We start from the raw sequence: 17,215 nt of genomic DNA, 5'->3' as shown, positions 1-17,215 counted from the left end.
GGGTGGGACTGGATGGGCTTTAAGGTCCCTTCCAGCCCAAACTATTCTGGGATTCTGTGAAATAGAGGTGGTTTCCCACCAGAAGCACCTTGCAATGTCAGGGACCTGTTTTCTGGAGCCCACAGCCCAGGACCTTCTCCACCATCAGCGCTACTATTCCATTTTCCAGTTTTCCTTTCGTAGCTGTGTGTTTAAGGGAAATAAAACCCTACTGTGCATGAGGGACAGAGATCACTCACACGTGCAGAGCTGAATGTGCTTCTCAAATTAATCACACCTTGCCTGACACTCACCAGTATTGTCGTAATTCAGATTCAGTGGAGCTTCTCCACCTTTCTCCCTCTTCCTGACAGCATCCCCTCCAAAACAGCTCCAAAGCAGCTGCTTTTTCTGCACCTCTATGTTACCCCTCCAGTGATGCCACAGAGTAACCAGCACCTCTCCTTCAAGTGTTAATACACCCACAGGATTTATTACTGCCCAACATTAATGGCCAGCCTGGCCAAGACATCAAGGTTTACTGACTCCAGGCTGTCTAGATAAATATCCTGCAACTGTGGGCTCTGATATATCACAGAAGATTGCAGTCAACTTATGTTTTCATTGCGTGACACTCCATCTAATAATTTTTAAGGTACCCTCGATAAAATATATCACACCTGAGGTTTATTCCATATGAAGTTAAGCAAAAACTATGTGACACATAATGGTGGGGGATACTGTGGGTACTAAGAAAAGGCTTATTAAGCTGAGAACAAAGATCCTAAAGGTGACAACTGCAAGCCCTGGAAGCTGGTTAAGTCTTTTCTCAATACAAATCCAAGCTTTTTGTTCTGTGTGAATATGTGAAATGAAAACAGTCCCCAGAGATGTAATAAAAAGCTTGAAGAATGCCACAAATTGTACTTTCCCACTAACCCTATATGCCCCAAATTTTTTAAACAGCATTGCCAGCAGTATTTCAGAGGGAAAACCCCAAACAATGGTGAACCCTAAGGTTTTAGAGCTCCCCATTGCCCAGAGGAGGCCACGAAAATGATCAGAGGGCTGGAGTACCTCTCCTATGAGGAAGGGCTGGGAGAACTGGGATTGTTCAGCCTGGAAAAGAGAAGGCCCAGCGGTGACCTAACTGTGGCCTTCCAGTGCCTGAAGGGAGCTGACAACAAAGACGGAGAAAGACTTTTTTCAAGGGCCTGGAGGGTCAGGAAAAGGGGGAATGGCTTCCCACTGCCAGAGGGGATATTGGGAAGGAATTCTTGGCTGTGAGGGTGGTGAGGCCCTGGCACAGGTTGCCCAGAGAAGCTGTGGCTGCCTCAGCCCTGGAAGTGTCCAAGGCCAGGTTGGACGGGGCTTGGAGCAACCTGGGATAGTGGAAGGTGTCTCTGCCCATGGCAGGCAGTGGGACTGGATGAGCTTTAAGGTCCCTCCCAACCCAAACCATTCTGGGATTCTACAATTTTAAACATGCAGCTTGGAGAAAATAATTAAAAAAGCAACGTGAAGAGTGGAGGAAGCTGGATTTCTGCTGAGGTGTGCAAGGGAGACCTCATGAGAACCTGCAATACAACTGCCATGAACAACAGCTCCCTCACACCCACCCTGTGCTGACCAACAGGAAAACTGCTGAGTTCATGATCTGATTCCTCTGACATGCAGGTACAACATGCCAGCCATGTAAAATGTAACCCACCAAAAAAAACCCAACAAAAAGGCTAATAAGTGAGTTATCACTGTGTGGGTCTAGACATGCGTGGGCTGCTTCCATTTCTTGGGTGGTCACACTCGGGCACACCACCAGTGTTACCTAAAAAAAGCCAAAAGCTGCTCTACAACAGTTGCATAGAAATGCTAAAACCAAGGACTATATTTGCTTCTTGCTTGTTTTAGTAATAAATATATATATGCAGGGAATAGTAATTGGAAATATGCACCTAATGTATTTCATTATTCATGTGTAACCAGACTTAACCTCATGTCTTAAGTGTATAAATCAAATTGCATTGTGCCAGTACCTAAACACAGACTGGAAATTTCAATTTGCAATTTGATATACAGTCACTCAGGTTAGAAGATTCCATTAATTTGCAATTTGTTAACACTAATTTTCTCCTATAGGAAGGCTATACTTAATGCAGTAGCACTTTAAACAGAGCTCAAGAAATCATTACATACTTTTTCCCTTTTTTTTTTTTAAAGGAAAAAATATGAAAATCCTCTTGTACAGTATCCAAACATTTCAGTGCATAAATCTCAACAATCTGTGCCAGGTGAGGGGTGGAGGGAGGTGGCAGGAAACAGGGATGTCCCTCAGCCCCACGGCTCCTCCCGTGCCCTGACCATCACAGCACATTAAGGACACTGTGACACAGCTGATGTGATCTGCCTTGGAACAGATCCCAGCACAAACAGAGCAGAGAGGAGAAATGGAGCTTCTCCTCTGCAAATCCTGCTGGAAAGTGGAGAAGGGGCAGAACTAGGAGTGCACCAGTGCCTTCTAAACACTGAGGGGGGGGAACCCCTCCAAGGGCTGCCCAAAGGGTGACAAACCTGCAAAGCAGGCTAAAGAGAGCTCAGATGAGGGCTTGCTTAGCACACAAAGGTGGCTTCAGTCATAGAATCATTAAGGTTGGAAACAACCTCTAAGATCATCAAGTTCAACTGAAAATGGAAAAAAATGTGTTGAGGGCTCCAGGAGAAGCCAATCTTCACCTGAGGATCAAAAACTGGAAGAGGAGGGGCTGATCACAACGCTGCACAAAGACCTCCCAAAATTTACTTGATAATTTTGATCCTTTGCTACCAATAACTCCTACAGTTTGGTTTACAAGGAAAAACAAAAGCCCTTTCAGGGGGCTTTAATATTACCTTAATTCCAGCAGAAGCAATAAGATGACACTCTTTGGAGTATTTGGGGAAAAACCACTCTCTAACATTACACTGAATTTATGTAAGACATAAAAGAGAAAATACAAGTAATAAACATTGTATTAGAGCATAGACTGTGAAGAAAAACGCATTTGGAGCAGCAAGCAAATAAAAACAACTGCCTGCTCTGCACAAGCCAGCAGTGGGAGGCAGCAGTGTTTGCAGTGGGAGGCAGCAGTGTTTGCAGTGGGAGGTCTGAGGGCTGGGGACCATGGGCAGCATTTCTGGGACACACGTTGATGCTACAGGGACCTCTCCACTGTCCAACTCTTCCCAGATGACTTGGAACCCTTCCTTCTGCTCTGCTCACCTTCCAGTGTCTCCTCACCTGCAACTCAAGAATCACAGAATTGCTAAGGCTGGAAAAGACCTCCAAGATCATCAAGTCCAGTCTTCAACCAAATACTACCATGCCCACTAAACTATGGCAATGAGTGCCACTTCCAGTCCTTTCCCAAACACCTCCAGGGATGGTGACACCAACACTTCCCCGGGCAGCCCCTTCGAATGCCTGACCACCCTTTCAGGAAAGAAATTTTTCATAATATCCAACCTCAACCTCCCCTGGCACCACCTGGGGCCATTTTCCCTTGTGCTATTGCTCATTGCCTGGGATATACATCCCATACCCTCCTCTTCCTCTCCGACACATCCTCCCTTCTTGGCTGACTCGCCTGTTCCACTACACCACCTCTGTTGATTACTCCTTCAGCTGCTCTGGCTGTCTCTTACATTTCACTGATGACAAGGGCTCTACAGGAATTGTTCATGTCATCAGACTCTTCTATGAGTCGCACTTATTAATGGCTATTTTTATTTAGTAAAAGTGATGCCTTTCATGGCAAGTTGGATCTGAGGTATTCCCTCTGTTCAGCAAGCAATGGGACTCCCCTCCACCTCAGTTCTACTGGACTGCAGGTGTTTGATGCCTTTCTCCAACCACAAATGATAATTAGTTTAAAAAAGGTTGTTGGTAGAGCCACTCATGTTTCTGAAAAAGTGAAGTGAATGAAAAATTGACTTGAGTAACTAAGAAAGACTTTAGAAATACTCAGCAGTGAACAGCCACAGAAATCCATGAGGTTCCCCTGTACCTAAAAAATGAGATACCAAGACTTTTTTTTGTTTGTTTGTTTGTGTATTTTCAATAACAGGACGTGCCATGATGGGGTTGCCCAAATGTGCCCCGAAAAGTGGGATTAGAGATGGACTTGGCTTTCAGCAGATACTGGAGTGCTCAGGTCCTGCTGAGGCATTTCTAATTGCACACCTCTGCCTATTAATCACTTGCAAACCTTTAGGCCTTTATGATTTACAAGCCATAAGGTTGGTGCTTAACAGTGGGAAACCCGCATAAAACCTGACAGCAAAGAAAATCCGCACTGGAGCCACCTGCCAAAAGTGACAGCAAGTTCCACTTCGACAGCAACTCAGAGAGAGGTGTGCAGGGATCTCAAAGCTCAATTAAAGCCAGAACTAAAGAATTAAAGCCTCTTGCCCAAGTGCTGTTGGTGTGTAAGTGCTTTCTCTCTCCCAGCTACTTCCCTGCAAATCCCTCTTTGGGCCACATTTGGAAATTATTTTAAAAAGATAAAATATCCCTAATCTGTTACCAATTAGAAGAAACATGTGAATATTATTTTCTAATTTGTGACTCAATCTTAAAAGCAAAGTCACTGAAATAATTACATCGGCTCCTGAATATTCCTATTGTGCTCCTGAAAAAAAATGAACAGTGGGTATGTCCTCTCCTGCCCGAGATGCCCCGGGGCTGAATGTATCTATAAAAACCATCAGAGCCCTGAACGTGAACTGAAAAAACTGTGATTTCTGGTCTGTGGCAGCTGCAGTCCAAGGGCTGCCAAACTGATTAGTTTCCTCCTAATGGTCTTTGTGTAACTTGGGTTTGTGGCAAGGAGGTGGGACACGGGGACGAGCCAGGGAGGCAGAAGTGGAGCAGCAAACACAGGGTGCTCCGGCGCCCACTCCACGAGTGACCTGTTCCCCGAGCCAGGATTTATGACAGAGACTTCTTTTCAAAAGCCAGACGCGGCGCGACTTGAGTGACTAACTCCTGAAAATTGGTAATTTCCTGGTGGTTAGCAGGGGAAGGTCCACCAATGGGGAAGCAGAGGCTGCTAATAAATTTATAGTGCGTTATATGCCAATTAGACCCCTTCAGCCCTTCAAGAGGCAGCGCCACCAATCAGGTTATCATTCCACAAATGTACTCTTTAGGGCTGATCTCATCACAAATCAATCCTGCATTTAAAGTGTAATTTTCATTAGTATTACCTGGGAATGCACTTGTGAAACAACGCAAGCAGGTATTTTCCTTCTCTCCTCTGGGCGCCCTTCCTTGTGCAGAGCTATTTGCTTCTCGTACACAGCCACGTCTGAGCCTCCAATGGTAAATAATCATTGTGAATATCACATTAATTCTGCATCCAGCCAGATTTATTACACACGTCATACCTGGGAGTTTCACCGTCACTCACAACCCCTCGGTGAAATTACATCCTTGTACCTGACCACGCACCATGGAAGATCCTGTCAATACCAGGAATCAGAGCAGATCCCTCAGCTTCCCACCCCACCACATCCACAAGTGCTAAGACACCCGATGCTGCTTGTCTGGGCATTCAGAAAAAGGAAAGATGCAGAAATAAACAGTCTGTCTGGGTTTAGCATCTTCAGCATATGTACAGATCTACTTTCAAACCTCTGGCCACAGCTAAAACTGCACCTTGGTGCTCATAGTCTATGCAAGCAATATTGTATTTTGGATGTTCTTCTTGGCCTTCCTTTCTTGCTGAACAAGGCCAGAAACAGCCTTTAGTTTCAGCTTTATAACCTATGGCAGCACAAAGATGCCTCAGGAACACCCGGGAACCCGAGTGACTAGGAATGCATTTTCCTTTCCTTCCCAAGCCAGGTTCAGACCTCGGAGAAGCGCATCCAGAAACCTGTCACAGAATCATGGAATATCCACAGTTGGAAGGGATCCCCAAGGATCACTGAGTCCAACTCCTGGCCTTGCACAGACACCCCAATAATCCCACCAAGTCCTTGAGAGCGTTGTCCAAACGCTCCTTGAGCTCTGGCAGCCTTGGGGTCGTGACCAACGCAACCTGACCCAACCCCAGGTGGCCTCCATATATTTCACTTCCAAATTACTTCAAATTCATTCTAATTAAGGTCAACACTTTGTGATTTGCTTGTCAGCTGCCACAGCACAAGCACAGGAGAAGAAAACGTCCAGTGGCTGAGGTTCTTTTCGCTCAGAGCACTATGGGATTTGCTTGTGGGGGCTCTGGAATCTTCTGAGCTTGTGCCACGGAGAACACACAACTGTAAACTTTCACAGTGCTTTGTTCTCCTGCTCCTGTGCTGGGATGTCCAACGGCATTTGGGATATGGCAGTCCATGCTGGAAGCTCACCTCACTGAGCACAGACATAACACCCACATTACAAGAACTTAAAGAACAGGAACTCTCTAATGCAGGAATTCCCAAAGCAACCTTCACCTCCCTGCTCCCCAGCCAGGTAAGCTCCTCTAAAGTCACAGCAGGACCAAATTTTGCTTCCCAAACTGCCCCTGCCCTTGCTCATTTTAAATTTTGTGGAGGCTCTTCACAAAAAACCCACAACATAGGAAGAGCAGTGCGATGCCTCAAGCCCTGGGCTGTCACCTGCATCTTATTTCTACTTAACCTCTTAAATAACATTGGAATTCACTTTGTCCCCTGATGGGCTCCGTAATGAGAACCACCTGTCAATCACGGCTCCATTAGCCTGGACAGACTTTCACTTCCTGAAACAATTTATTGGATTCCCAGAAGCGAATGGGCCTTCCTCCTTTTGAGCCAGGTTTTTTTGGGGAGCTATTCAGCGGGAGCGGGTCTCCCTTCTGTCCCTGCTGAGCGGGGCATTGTTTCCCCCGTTTGCTCATGAAAACGGTTTCCTGGCTTGACCCACCTCTTCTTGTCCTGGGCAGGCCGAGTGTTTGCCAAAAACTTCTTTGGACTGCTCAGTTCAGCGGCGCAACACAAAACCCACCAGCTGTTTCCAGCCACTGGGGCAGGGGAAGAAGCCAATCGTGCTGTTAACCCCTTCCCAACAAAGCCCCACTGCACACAGAGAGCTGGAGCAGGGTGAGCCCGTCACCCCTACGCCAGGGGAGCGGGACTCCAGGGGAGCTCCTTCTTCCTTAGGAAAATAATATCTGCTCTCATTCAGCGTGAAACCAACCACAATTTTGTTTTCTTGCTTTCTCTTGGTTACACTCAAATTGCAGCTCAGAGAAAGAATCTTACTAATAGAGGCTAAAAGCACTTCCGTTGAAACATTATCCTGAGTATTTTCATTTCTCCGAATGTGTGCGAGAACCTTATGAGGTTCATTTGCAATGTGCCTATCTGTTTTGATGAGATAATAAAATGTATTTTATTTAAAAATATCTCCATTCCCCCCCCAAAGGAATTTAAATGGTCAGTTAATCTTTCTGCTTCTGAACAAACTACTGAGCAAACAAAAGAGGGCCCGAGATTATATAAACCAATATTTTTTCCATTCTAACACTGGTCTCGAAGACTAAAATACAGATGTACCTGAGCATTGGCTGTGTGCCTTTTTAGTATAAATCAGTTTAACTTTTAGCCTGGGAAAGGAAAAAAAATGGAAACAAGATGATAGTTATCTGCAGCCTTCTGTGATTCTCGAGTCAATGGTAAATGGGGGGACTCGTTAGTGCCATAGTGATCCAATCAGGATGAAATTATGCAGTCATGTAAGAAATAATATCTATTAGGCTAATTTAATCAACGAATACTTTACAGATGAATTAGAATGCAGAATCCAATTATTTCAAACATTTGGACTGTCAGCCGCTGTGTGTCTGAAGCGGTGGAAGGGGAGAAAAGGAAGGTTTTAAGGATCCTTCTGAGACGAGGCTGGCTGGGCTGTGTTTACAGCAGGAGAGCTTCTAAAAGCAGAAAAGCCCACAACCACAATCAGCACCTTCCACAGCTCAGAGGGCTCGAATCCAGCCCCTCTCCCTGCTCCTGGGGCACCTTCCTCTGGGATATTGGTATGGACAGCTTGATCTGCTGTTTGCAGTGGCTGCTAATTACTGTCTCCAGTCTTGGTAATTTCCCCTCGCCAGTCACCCTTTAAAAGGAAGGCTCACACTCTAATTACAATGGGTCTTTTGTTATTTGGCAGGGCAGACGTGCCCCTGGATTGGTGCAGGACACCCCCAACTCCCTTGATCACAGGAGTGTTTGTTCCCTTGAAAACCAGAGGTTGCTTTACGATGCCAAGCAAAGGGAAATGGTGCACAAAGAATTACCACTAGAAGGGGAAATTGGTTTAAAACACAACTTGACTCAAAGAGGAGAGGACAGAACTGGGGGCTGTGAGCACACAAACCACACCTGCGATCCAGAGCGACTCAACATCTACTTTGTTGATGCTTTGTCCAGTCACAAGGGGATCAAAATACCTGCCAGAAGAACACAATTCCCCCAACAAGAAGACTTTTGGATTGGCTCCTTGCTATAGAATAAAGGCACAAGAAATCCCACATCCACTGCCTCTCTGTGGAGAATTTTCTCCCCAGTCCACTGGAACTTGTGTTTCATAAACAGAGCAGCCAGCTCTGGCTGGGATGTAACTGTGAGAAGTCTCCTCATCACTTTTCATAGTTTAAGGTGGACTCCGGTTCCCCAGCACTTCTCAGGAACAACAGAATGATTTGGGTAGGAAGGGACCTCTAAGACCATCTCATTCCAACCCCCTGCCATGGGCAGGTTCACCTTCCACTAGACCAGTTTGCTCAGAGCCTCGTGAAACATCTCACACACACATCCACACCATGCAGTCTCATCCCACAGGGCCTGCCCACCACATTTACTATCACAGCAGTTAATTCAAAAACTGAAGATGGAAAAGGATTATGTTTTGCTTAACTCCATGGCACAAAAATGGCCTTTTCCCCGCTCTCTCAGTATTAACAGACAAACTACTCCTGAAAGCTCTTGGCAGCTTGAACAGAGGAAAGCAGGGCTACAAGAAAGTGATGGATACTTTAACCATCTCCTGGACTATCTTCCACAAAGACCTTAAATGAAGTTTAAGCTTAAAACTTTCATTTCCTCCTGCTGGCCTAAGCATTTCTTTTGAGTATTTGAGGGATATCCCGAAGAACAAGAAAGCCTGGAGCCTGCTGCACACTGGGGATGCCCCATTGCTCTGTCAGGTCTGTGCCGCGATTCCCAACGTACCTGTGATCCAAACATTTGTCTGCCCTGTCATCTGGAGCGGTTAATGGACTCTCTTGCTTATTTAAACGTTTAATGCTCTTCTGATGCCCAAATTATGCCTGTTTCACGTGATGGATTAGCACAGAATACAGCAGTGACAATTTCCTGCAATCTGTGGAATACCAGATTTTGATTACTTCAGGAGGAAAAAGTAAAGTTCTAAGTAAATTGTTTTGATTGATAAGGAGCAGAGGAATAGTTCATGTGGTGGTTCATTGGGAACCTTGATGAATGCCTGGCAGGACTATCATGAGTCTCCACAGAAGACATGAAATAGCTCTGAGAAGATTTAAGGTATTTATTGCTCAAATAAAACAAAACCAAGTGACACAAGTAGGTGAAGCAGTGCTGGGTGATTGAAATCTGCTGATCAGGATCAAGTGCAATTCCAATTTTTGCAGGGCAAAAACTAATTTTCCAGCTTGCCCATAGAACACTGCTGGCTATTTTAGGAATTTTGGATGCTGCCTTTCTTCAGTGAGGAATGGGGATGGTTCCAGATTCAGGTCTTCATGGCAGATTATCTGCTAGTTAATGCTGGCAGTTGTTCTAGTTTTGGGTGGCAAATTATTTAAAAGTACCTTTTTAAGATAAAGCTATTTTTTTAATATATGTATATATACATATACATGTATCCCATAAAGCTAGAATATATATGTTCCATGTAAGGTTGGACTTGACCCTGGAGGTCTTTCCCAATCTTAATGATTCTACGATTCTCTCTCTATATAGAGAGTATATATGCTCTTCCTATATATACCCACTCCGTGGGCCCCATTCCCTTCCAGCAGCAGCATTCCCAGCTAAGAGACTTCAAGCTGAGCAGGTTTCCCACAGGAGCAGCCCCAGCACGGGGATGTGGCTGCTGCCTGCTGAAGGCAGCACTGATGTCTAGTACGAGGTCTACCTTTTGCTGCCAGGCAAGGTGCAGAGCTCCTCTGAAGTGACAACCTGTCTTCTTACCAATTACAAATCCCTCTGATTCAGGGCTTCGGTGGCAATAACACGTCAACAATCTGCCTGTGATGGCAGGAGCAGATGTGACCCCTCCACTCTGAAACAGCTGCTGAGCTGCGTCTCTTGTGAAAATCCCCAAAGCCCTCCCTGACTGCGGAGGGACTTTGTATTGAAAGCATCTTCCCCAAACAGTTCAGACTAAGGGAACCTTCTGAGAGATACGAGGAAGAAAAATGATGTGCTTGAAGGGAGGGTTGCATCAGAAGCACCTTCTCCTTCAGAAAAGGGAGCTGCTCTGAGCCCACAGCACTGTTTTGCTATTAAAAAAGCCAGTTACAGTTAAGCTGTGAAGAGAACTGATTTTTTTATTTTCAGTTTACTATTGCTGGGCGGGGTTGATGGATGTTTTGGACAGAAGGGGCTGAAAGGAGGCTTTGTGAGCCAAGACGATTAAAACAGTTGTCTTGAGCAGAGTTTGTCTATTCTGAAAAGAAGTGGGGGAGACTCCAAGCAATCCATCAGCAATCCATGGCTGGCAGAGGAGGCACTGATTAGAAATGACAGCTTTGCAACAGGTTTGAAATCAAAGGGCAGTAAAACCAGCTGTGTGGTTGAAAAAGCTGCCCAAAAGCTACAAGGATCCTGATGATCTTCAGCTTTTCTAGCTTACCTCCTCCAAGATTCACCATGTGGTATGATGGGAATACCAGTGGCTTTGCTGGCACTCCAAGGAGGATAAAGATCCTGGTAATAAAATGAAGGATCCTTACAACTTGCAGTCTTAGGTGGGGTGTTTAGGGACATGGTTCAGTGGTGGACCTGGCAGTGCTGGGTTAACTCGGTGATCCTGGAGGGCTTTTCCAACCTTAATGACTCTATGAATCTATATTTCAGATGCACAGTGGAATCCAATGGTAGGGTTTGTTATTCCAGGCTATTGAAAGAGACCATGCAAGAGCAAGGACTAAGGATCTCTTGTCTTCCCTGCAAAATGCTTGGACTTTCCAGGGCTGTTAGGACAAGTGTCCCAAACCACTTGTCCTCTGCTGATAGTGCTTAGGATGAGATTCTTAAGCTGTAAGCAATCAACCCACTTTGTCTACTGTAAAAGGTTCTTCCACATAGAAGAAAAAGAAATTACTGATTATTCTGAGATCCAAGCAGTGTGACAGACCTGGCTGGTTATTTTGCACAGTTTTTGTAGTGAAAAAAAATATGTTCCTATTATCGCTGTGATCTGGCAATTAAAACATTTTCCATGTGACAAACAGCAGGCAGCTCCCACCAACAGCCAGAAGGAGCTCCACCACGTTCCCGAGCATTTATTTTTTAGCTCCTCGATCAGACCATAAGGGATGGACCACTGAGAACTGCTGGGTCAGACCCTAAATTGCATCTTGGTGGGCATCTGACCCCAGCCCTGCCTTGCTGAACCCGTGAGCTGAGCACTGGCAGTTCCAGCAATCCCCCTGTTTGCTTTTGGGAACCACATCTGAGGAACACAGTAACCTGGCAGCTACCTCGAATCGTGCCTGGATGCTTGGAAAAAAGCTATTGCTCCCTTAGAGATCAAGTGGGCAGCAGCCCCTTAACAGGAACTGGTCTATGAGCTACCACCACATGTCTAATTAATGACCCTGCCGGTCGCAGCTGGAAGAGCTGAGCTGGGGGTGATTAATTAAATTAGCTGGCAGAGGAAATTACAGTGGAAAAGCCAAAGTTTGATTGCTCCATAATTAACCACAGTGCAAATAATATCTGCATCTATAACTTCCAGCGATGAGATCAGAAGCCAATTGAATTTGGCACTGATTGAAGCTGTAAATATCCTGTGGTGAAAAATGATAGGTTTGTTCTGAAGGGAAAACTTACAGAAATGGACATCCAGCGGATGCAGGAGGGGAGCAGGGGACAGGGGAGGGAAGAGCACTGGAATTAGATCCTGATTTCAGCTGATCTCTGCAGTCTTCTGGAGTGGTGGAGGACTCAACAGGAAGAAATACTTTACAATCTGCTGGATGCTGTGAAGTTCCTGATCAGAGATTCAATGAATCCAGAAAGCAAGGGCCATAGGGATCATTCAATCCCTTGCCTTTCCCCACATCCCGTGTTTCCTAGTGGTGGGATTCACTGCCTTCCCTGGGAGAGAACTGCACAGCTTAAAGCAACCAGTCCAAGCAGCTCCTCCCCAGTCCATCCCCTACTCCTGGGAACACTTGCTTGAACTACAAGAATCCATTTTTCCAAGGACATCACCTCCAAGTGCCTGAAAACCCCTCTATCTTCCCCCCAGTCGTTATAATTGCATTAAGCTCCTAAAGCATCTCCTTCTGAAGATCCTCACTGAAGACTTGAAATATTTCTTACCATTCTTCTCTCCAATTCCCTTTCTATTTTGCCAAGTTACAGCCAAAGCATGCCCACACCTCCATCCCTATATCACGCTGAATTACTGTGAGTAATTCACTTTCACTGCTGCTGTAGTTCTGGCTTAAAGAAAGCTCAGGTTTTTAACTGAGGCCCAAAACACACCCCCTTCACACACTCAGATAAGCCAAGATTTATTTACATGCTTCTCAAACTGTTATCCGATGTACTCCTCAATAAAACCTGCATGTTCCAGAAAATACTTATTTTTTTAAAGCACTGAAACCAGTTTCCCTGAATGCTGAACTAATAGTGAAAGGGCACTATATACACATATAAAATATTTCATATTTTGTGTATTTTACACATTATCTTGAATTTATCAAGGATATTATACATATGCCTGATAGATTCTTGATAAATGTGCTTGATAAACTCTGTGCTTGTAAATATATGTTTCCTGTATGTCCCACTATGGCAGTGAAATGGTCTGTCACCTCTTGGCTGTTAAAAATACAACCCAAACCTCTCTCCCCCAGGATGTCACATGCACTTTCCTCTTATAAAATAATATCACGTCTGAGGGTGGAGAGTATTTTCCTTGTCTTACTGTGACATCCCCCACGACACCTCTTGTTCTTCTCTCTCTCTTATTCCCCATCTTAACACATACACTGATATCCAACGAGCTGTCTGACACCCCAGAAATGCAAATGTGACAACAAACACCAGCTAAAACATCAGATTTGGACACACATTAATTTCAGGAGTCCCAAAACTTTATCAGAAGAGTTACCTTCTGAACACTTTCATTTCACTTGGGCCATTCCCAGCACACATCCTGCACAACCCTAGGCCTTGTCTGCTCCTCCACACACCCCAAGGCCCCCTGTAAAACACACTGTGTCCTTAAAAAAAGACCCAAAATGTTGGTGACTGATTTTTAACATACAAAATAGGTACTTTGCATTTGGCTGCTGAGTTTATCCAGCCTCCAAATATATTTTGTGGAGGCACCAGCACACCCCTATTCCAGCTTCACTCTGTTGGACCCATCTTGGGGCTGATGAGCCACAGGCCAGGGGCTTCACAAAGAAACCAAAACTGCAGTTCTACCACTCAGAATTGCAACTGCAATAATATTTTTAAATAATCATGTTTATTTTAAATACTACGTTAAATAATAGTATGATTTAAAATAATAATATTTTAACTTTTCGCCTGGACTGGGAGTCCCAACGAGTAACGCCAGTTAATTTCTGTAGCTGCTTTTCTCTTTTCCTCCTCTTTGCCTGAATGGAACAGGTGAATCCAAGCAATCTCAGGTATCTATTTACGACTGGCCTGAGCAGTGGGAGCTGCACAAGTGGCCAAAGCAGATCTGGTCTGGAGGGGCTCAGACAGGAGCACACACATATGTCATTAGCGAAGGATTAGGGCTGCAAATTTTGGCTTCTTGAGATGAGAAAGGAAAAAAGGCAACTTCTGGATATCATTTTTATAAGACATCCTTCAGTTTTAGCACACAGTGACACAATCCTGTTCTTTCCACCTGCAGAGGAATCTAAAAAGCATTGATGGGGCTGTGATTTTATTGTGTGTGCACCTCGGTTTCCCAAGCCTGGCTGGTGAAAATACAGTAAAAACATCCCTTAAGAAATTCTGACCCGGATGAAACAAGGAAAATGTAAATCTTCGGGGGGAAAAGCAAAGTTAGCTGGAAGATTTCTAGGCCATGACATAATCATCTGTTCAGCACGAAGGCTTTTTGAAGCCTGTCCCATCTGCACCTTTTGAGGCTCCCCAATTACCAAGGGATGGTTCTTCCAGCTCCCCAACCTCTCACAGACTCGCACAAAAAATGCTTCAGCGACAGGACTCAGCCCTGTCTGCACGACCTCGTTAATAGGCACGGGGAGACATTTCATCTCCCTCTGACTCCTGCCTCCCATCCCTCACCTGTGCTCACCTCCACACATTTTAACCTGCTATTTAATTATTTGAATGTCTGATTTCTCCTGGTCACTCTTTCAGTGCCCCCATCCCCCAGCACCCTGACACGGAAAAATGCAGCAGTAAGAGCATTATCTCTGAGGAACTGAGGATATGTGAGAGCTGTGGGGAACCTGCATTCGGGCTCGTGTATCTCAAGTTTCAGTCCAGTCAAAAGCCAGCACCATCTTTTCACTGCTGCCCTTTTCATTTAGTTATCTTACTGAAGTCTCCTCTCCCCAGTCCCTTGCCATAGGCTACCAGCTTCCTGCAGAGCCAGAAACAAAGCTCAGTCTTAAACAAAGGGGGGAAAAAAGGGAAAAAAGCACAAAAGAAAGTTGGTCACAGTTACTGTCAGGGAGCCCTGCGGGTTCTGTAGCCACGACCAAAGCGAAGGGATGCTGCTGCTTCTGTGCCTCGTGTCACTGGCCAGCAAAGCCACCAGGAGCACTGCCTGTTCCTAAAGTACTGCTCAGCATCCCCACCGTGGCTTTAGCCACGCTCTTCCCTCCCCAGGAGCTGAAACAAACCCATGAGCCATTCAAACAGCCCCCAAGGGCTGAGAGGGGCAAAACCAGCACAGGCTGACCACCGCCACTAGTGACAACCACCAAGAGACTGCTGCCCATGAATGCAACCTTACTGGAACACCCCACCTGGGAAAAGGTAACCTGAGGACCACCTCCCTCCCCCTCAGCCTATCCAGTGATGGCCTGTCCTCATGTTTAACCACAAGCAGTTTATATATCTCTTAACACCAGAAAACGTGTGTAGAAACAGTAGAAAGAATTTATATAACAAAGGCTCAGCAGCACAAACCAGGAATAAAGTGGCTTTACAGCAACTTATGCCACACACAGAAAGCAATTTGAATTATGATTAGTCAAACTGGTTTATGTTTGGGGAGAGCTGATGTACAGAGAGGATGATGTGACCTCAGGGCTGGAGGAATGCAAAGAACAGGTCAAACACCAGCTACACAGAAAAGCTCCAAAGGAAAAGAAAATATTTTACCTAAGATTTCTATCTAACAAAACAGAATATTTCCTCTCCTCCTGGATGTTTCCCCTGCCAGCAGCTCTGTTGAGTTTCTCAGCAGCAGCAAGTGCTCAATACACAGTAGTTCCCAAAGTACTCACAGATGAGCCTTTGGATCTGACCCAGGGGATCCCCTAATAGCTGATGCTTTTGACATTTTTTTCCTCAACGGTTTTATTTTGGTCTTTTTATGATTACAAGTTTCAGCCTCACAAACAGCTGAATTTCAATAGCAACACAAGTGTTCAGTGTTTTTCCTTTTGGAAATAACTGATAAAATAGTTACTGTGAAAGAGAGTGAGGGCAAAGAGGATCTTGGCAAGGCTGCCCAATCCTTTAGACAGCAAACTTCATTTTTCAGTTGCCTTTAGCTTGCCACATTTAAGATGAAACTCTCCATACCTATTCCTCAGGTGCTGTGGAGTAGCAGATGTGTGCATGCACACATTTGAGCATGTAAATGATAAAAAATGGGTTCAAGAAAGCCTAGTTAACAGAGATGTACTCCTCTCCAAAATGTCCTGTTTTAGTCTCTGATCTCATTTCTGTTTTCTTTCTAAATGCTTATAAAAAAAGCAAGAAATTTTCTGGGGCAAGACTAACCCACAGTGGCTGACATCTGATTCCTTTTCAGCTGTACTGGCCTTTGGTCATTAGCTTGATGTGAGCCACATCTCCCACCAATTCACAAATAAAATATCCAGGTTTTTTCCCACTGGAAATGAATCTTTTTGCTCTTCCGTGCTCCTGTTGCAGTGCCACAGTTAAACAGTGGTCCAAGTAGTTTCTAATAAACACTGTGATGGTTCTCTCTCTATTAGTATGTTCTGAGTTGACCTTTTCAAGTAGCTTTTGGCCAAGCAGATGTGAAGTCCAGTGAAAAGACGTTCATCTTCAAATCTGAGATGTTCCCTAGCTCTGCCAGGTGTCTGGGAGAGAACTAAGACAATAAGAGAAATAATCAGGCCATATTTAAACCAGAAATTAAGTTTGGAGCCAAGATCCTACACGGATCTTGAGCCCTTCACAACAGGCACTCACCCACTGGACTGGTTCTTATTCTAGCAAACAACAAAAAAAATATCACTTTTTGTACAGCTGATTATTGACTTAGGAATACTCTTTTCCCTATCTCATCACTGCTCATACAACACAAAGAAATCCTCCTTGCCTGAGTCCTGAACACAAATCCTAGATTTTCCGAAGTGTAGCAAGCTCATCAACTTCTTATTTAGGGCATTTCAGCTTAACCTGGTGCTTTTCAGCGTGGCAGCCAAAACCAGCCAGGAGTTGTGACAAATCTCAGCTGAATAAAGGTACCTGGAGCTGACTGCACCTCCAAGGTAAAGCATTTCAGTCTCTATCACCTGCCCTGCTGGAGACCTCCAGAGGCAGGATGTCCCCCAACAGCTCTGATTTGGAAGGTTAACACACCCAAGGGCATCTTTCCTTGAGTCTTCTGGGTGTGCCCAGAGGGGGTTTCTTGTTTTTTTTTCCACCGACACTGAAAACTACCTTTGAAAACAAGGGGTCAGTGATTTCCACAACTCCTGGGAATGACATGTCAGGGAAGAAACCCAAATGTCTCTGCAATTGTATGAAAATGGCAAAA

General features: G+C 45.0%; 1 protein-coding gene across 10 annotated transcripts in view; it reads right to left on the bottom strand.

Moving 5' to 3' along the window:
• AGAP1 (ArfGAP with GTPase domain, ankyrin repeat and PH domain 1) overlaps positions 1-17,215 on the bottom strand; it is a 292,625-nt gene that overhangs the window by 15,341 nt on the left and 260,069 nt on the right. Inside the window, exons 19-20 of one of the 10 annotated variants that reach the window (XM_017829565.1) lie at positions 5,221-5,327; positions 3,002-3,253 (exon numbers count right to left, since the gene is read on the bottom strand). The exons of the other annotated variants lie outside the window; for them this stretch is intronic. Of the exons in view, the coding sequence (XP_017685054.1) occupies positions 3,168-3,253; positions 5,221-5,327 (193 nt within the window). The 3' untranslated portion in view covers positions 3,002-3,167. Of the gene's footprint in view, positions 1-3,001; positions 3,254-5,220; positions 5,328-17,215 lie in introns of those variants that run through there. 10 annotated transcript variants of the gene reach the window in all.

The sequence above is a fragment of the Lepidothrix coronata genome, unplaced genomic scaffold (genome assembly GCF_001604755.1).
Source record: "Lepidothrix coronata isolate B3197 unplaced genomic scaffold, Lepidothrix_coronata-1.0 Scaffold165, whole genome shotgun sequence".
NCBI classification, from domain to species: Eukaryota; Metazoa; Chordata; class Aves; order Passeriformes; family Pipridae; genus Lepidothrix; species Lepidothrix coronata.
The sequence above is the reverse complement of the archived record's forward strand: the minus strand, read 5'-3'. Positions and strand labels throughout refer to the sequence as shown.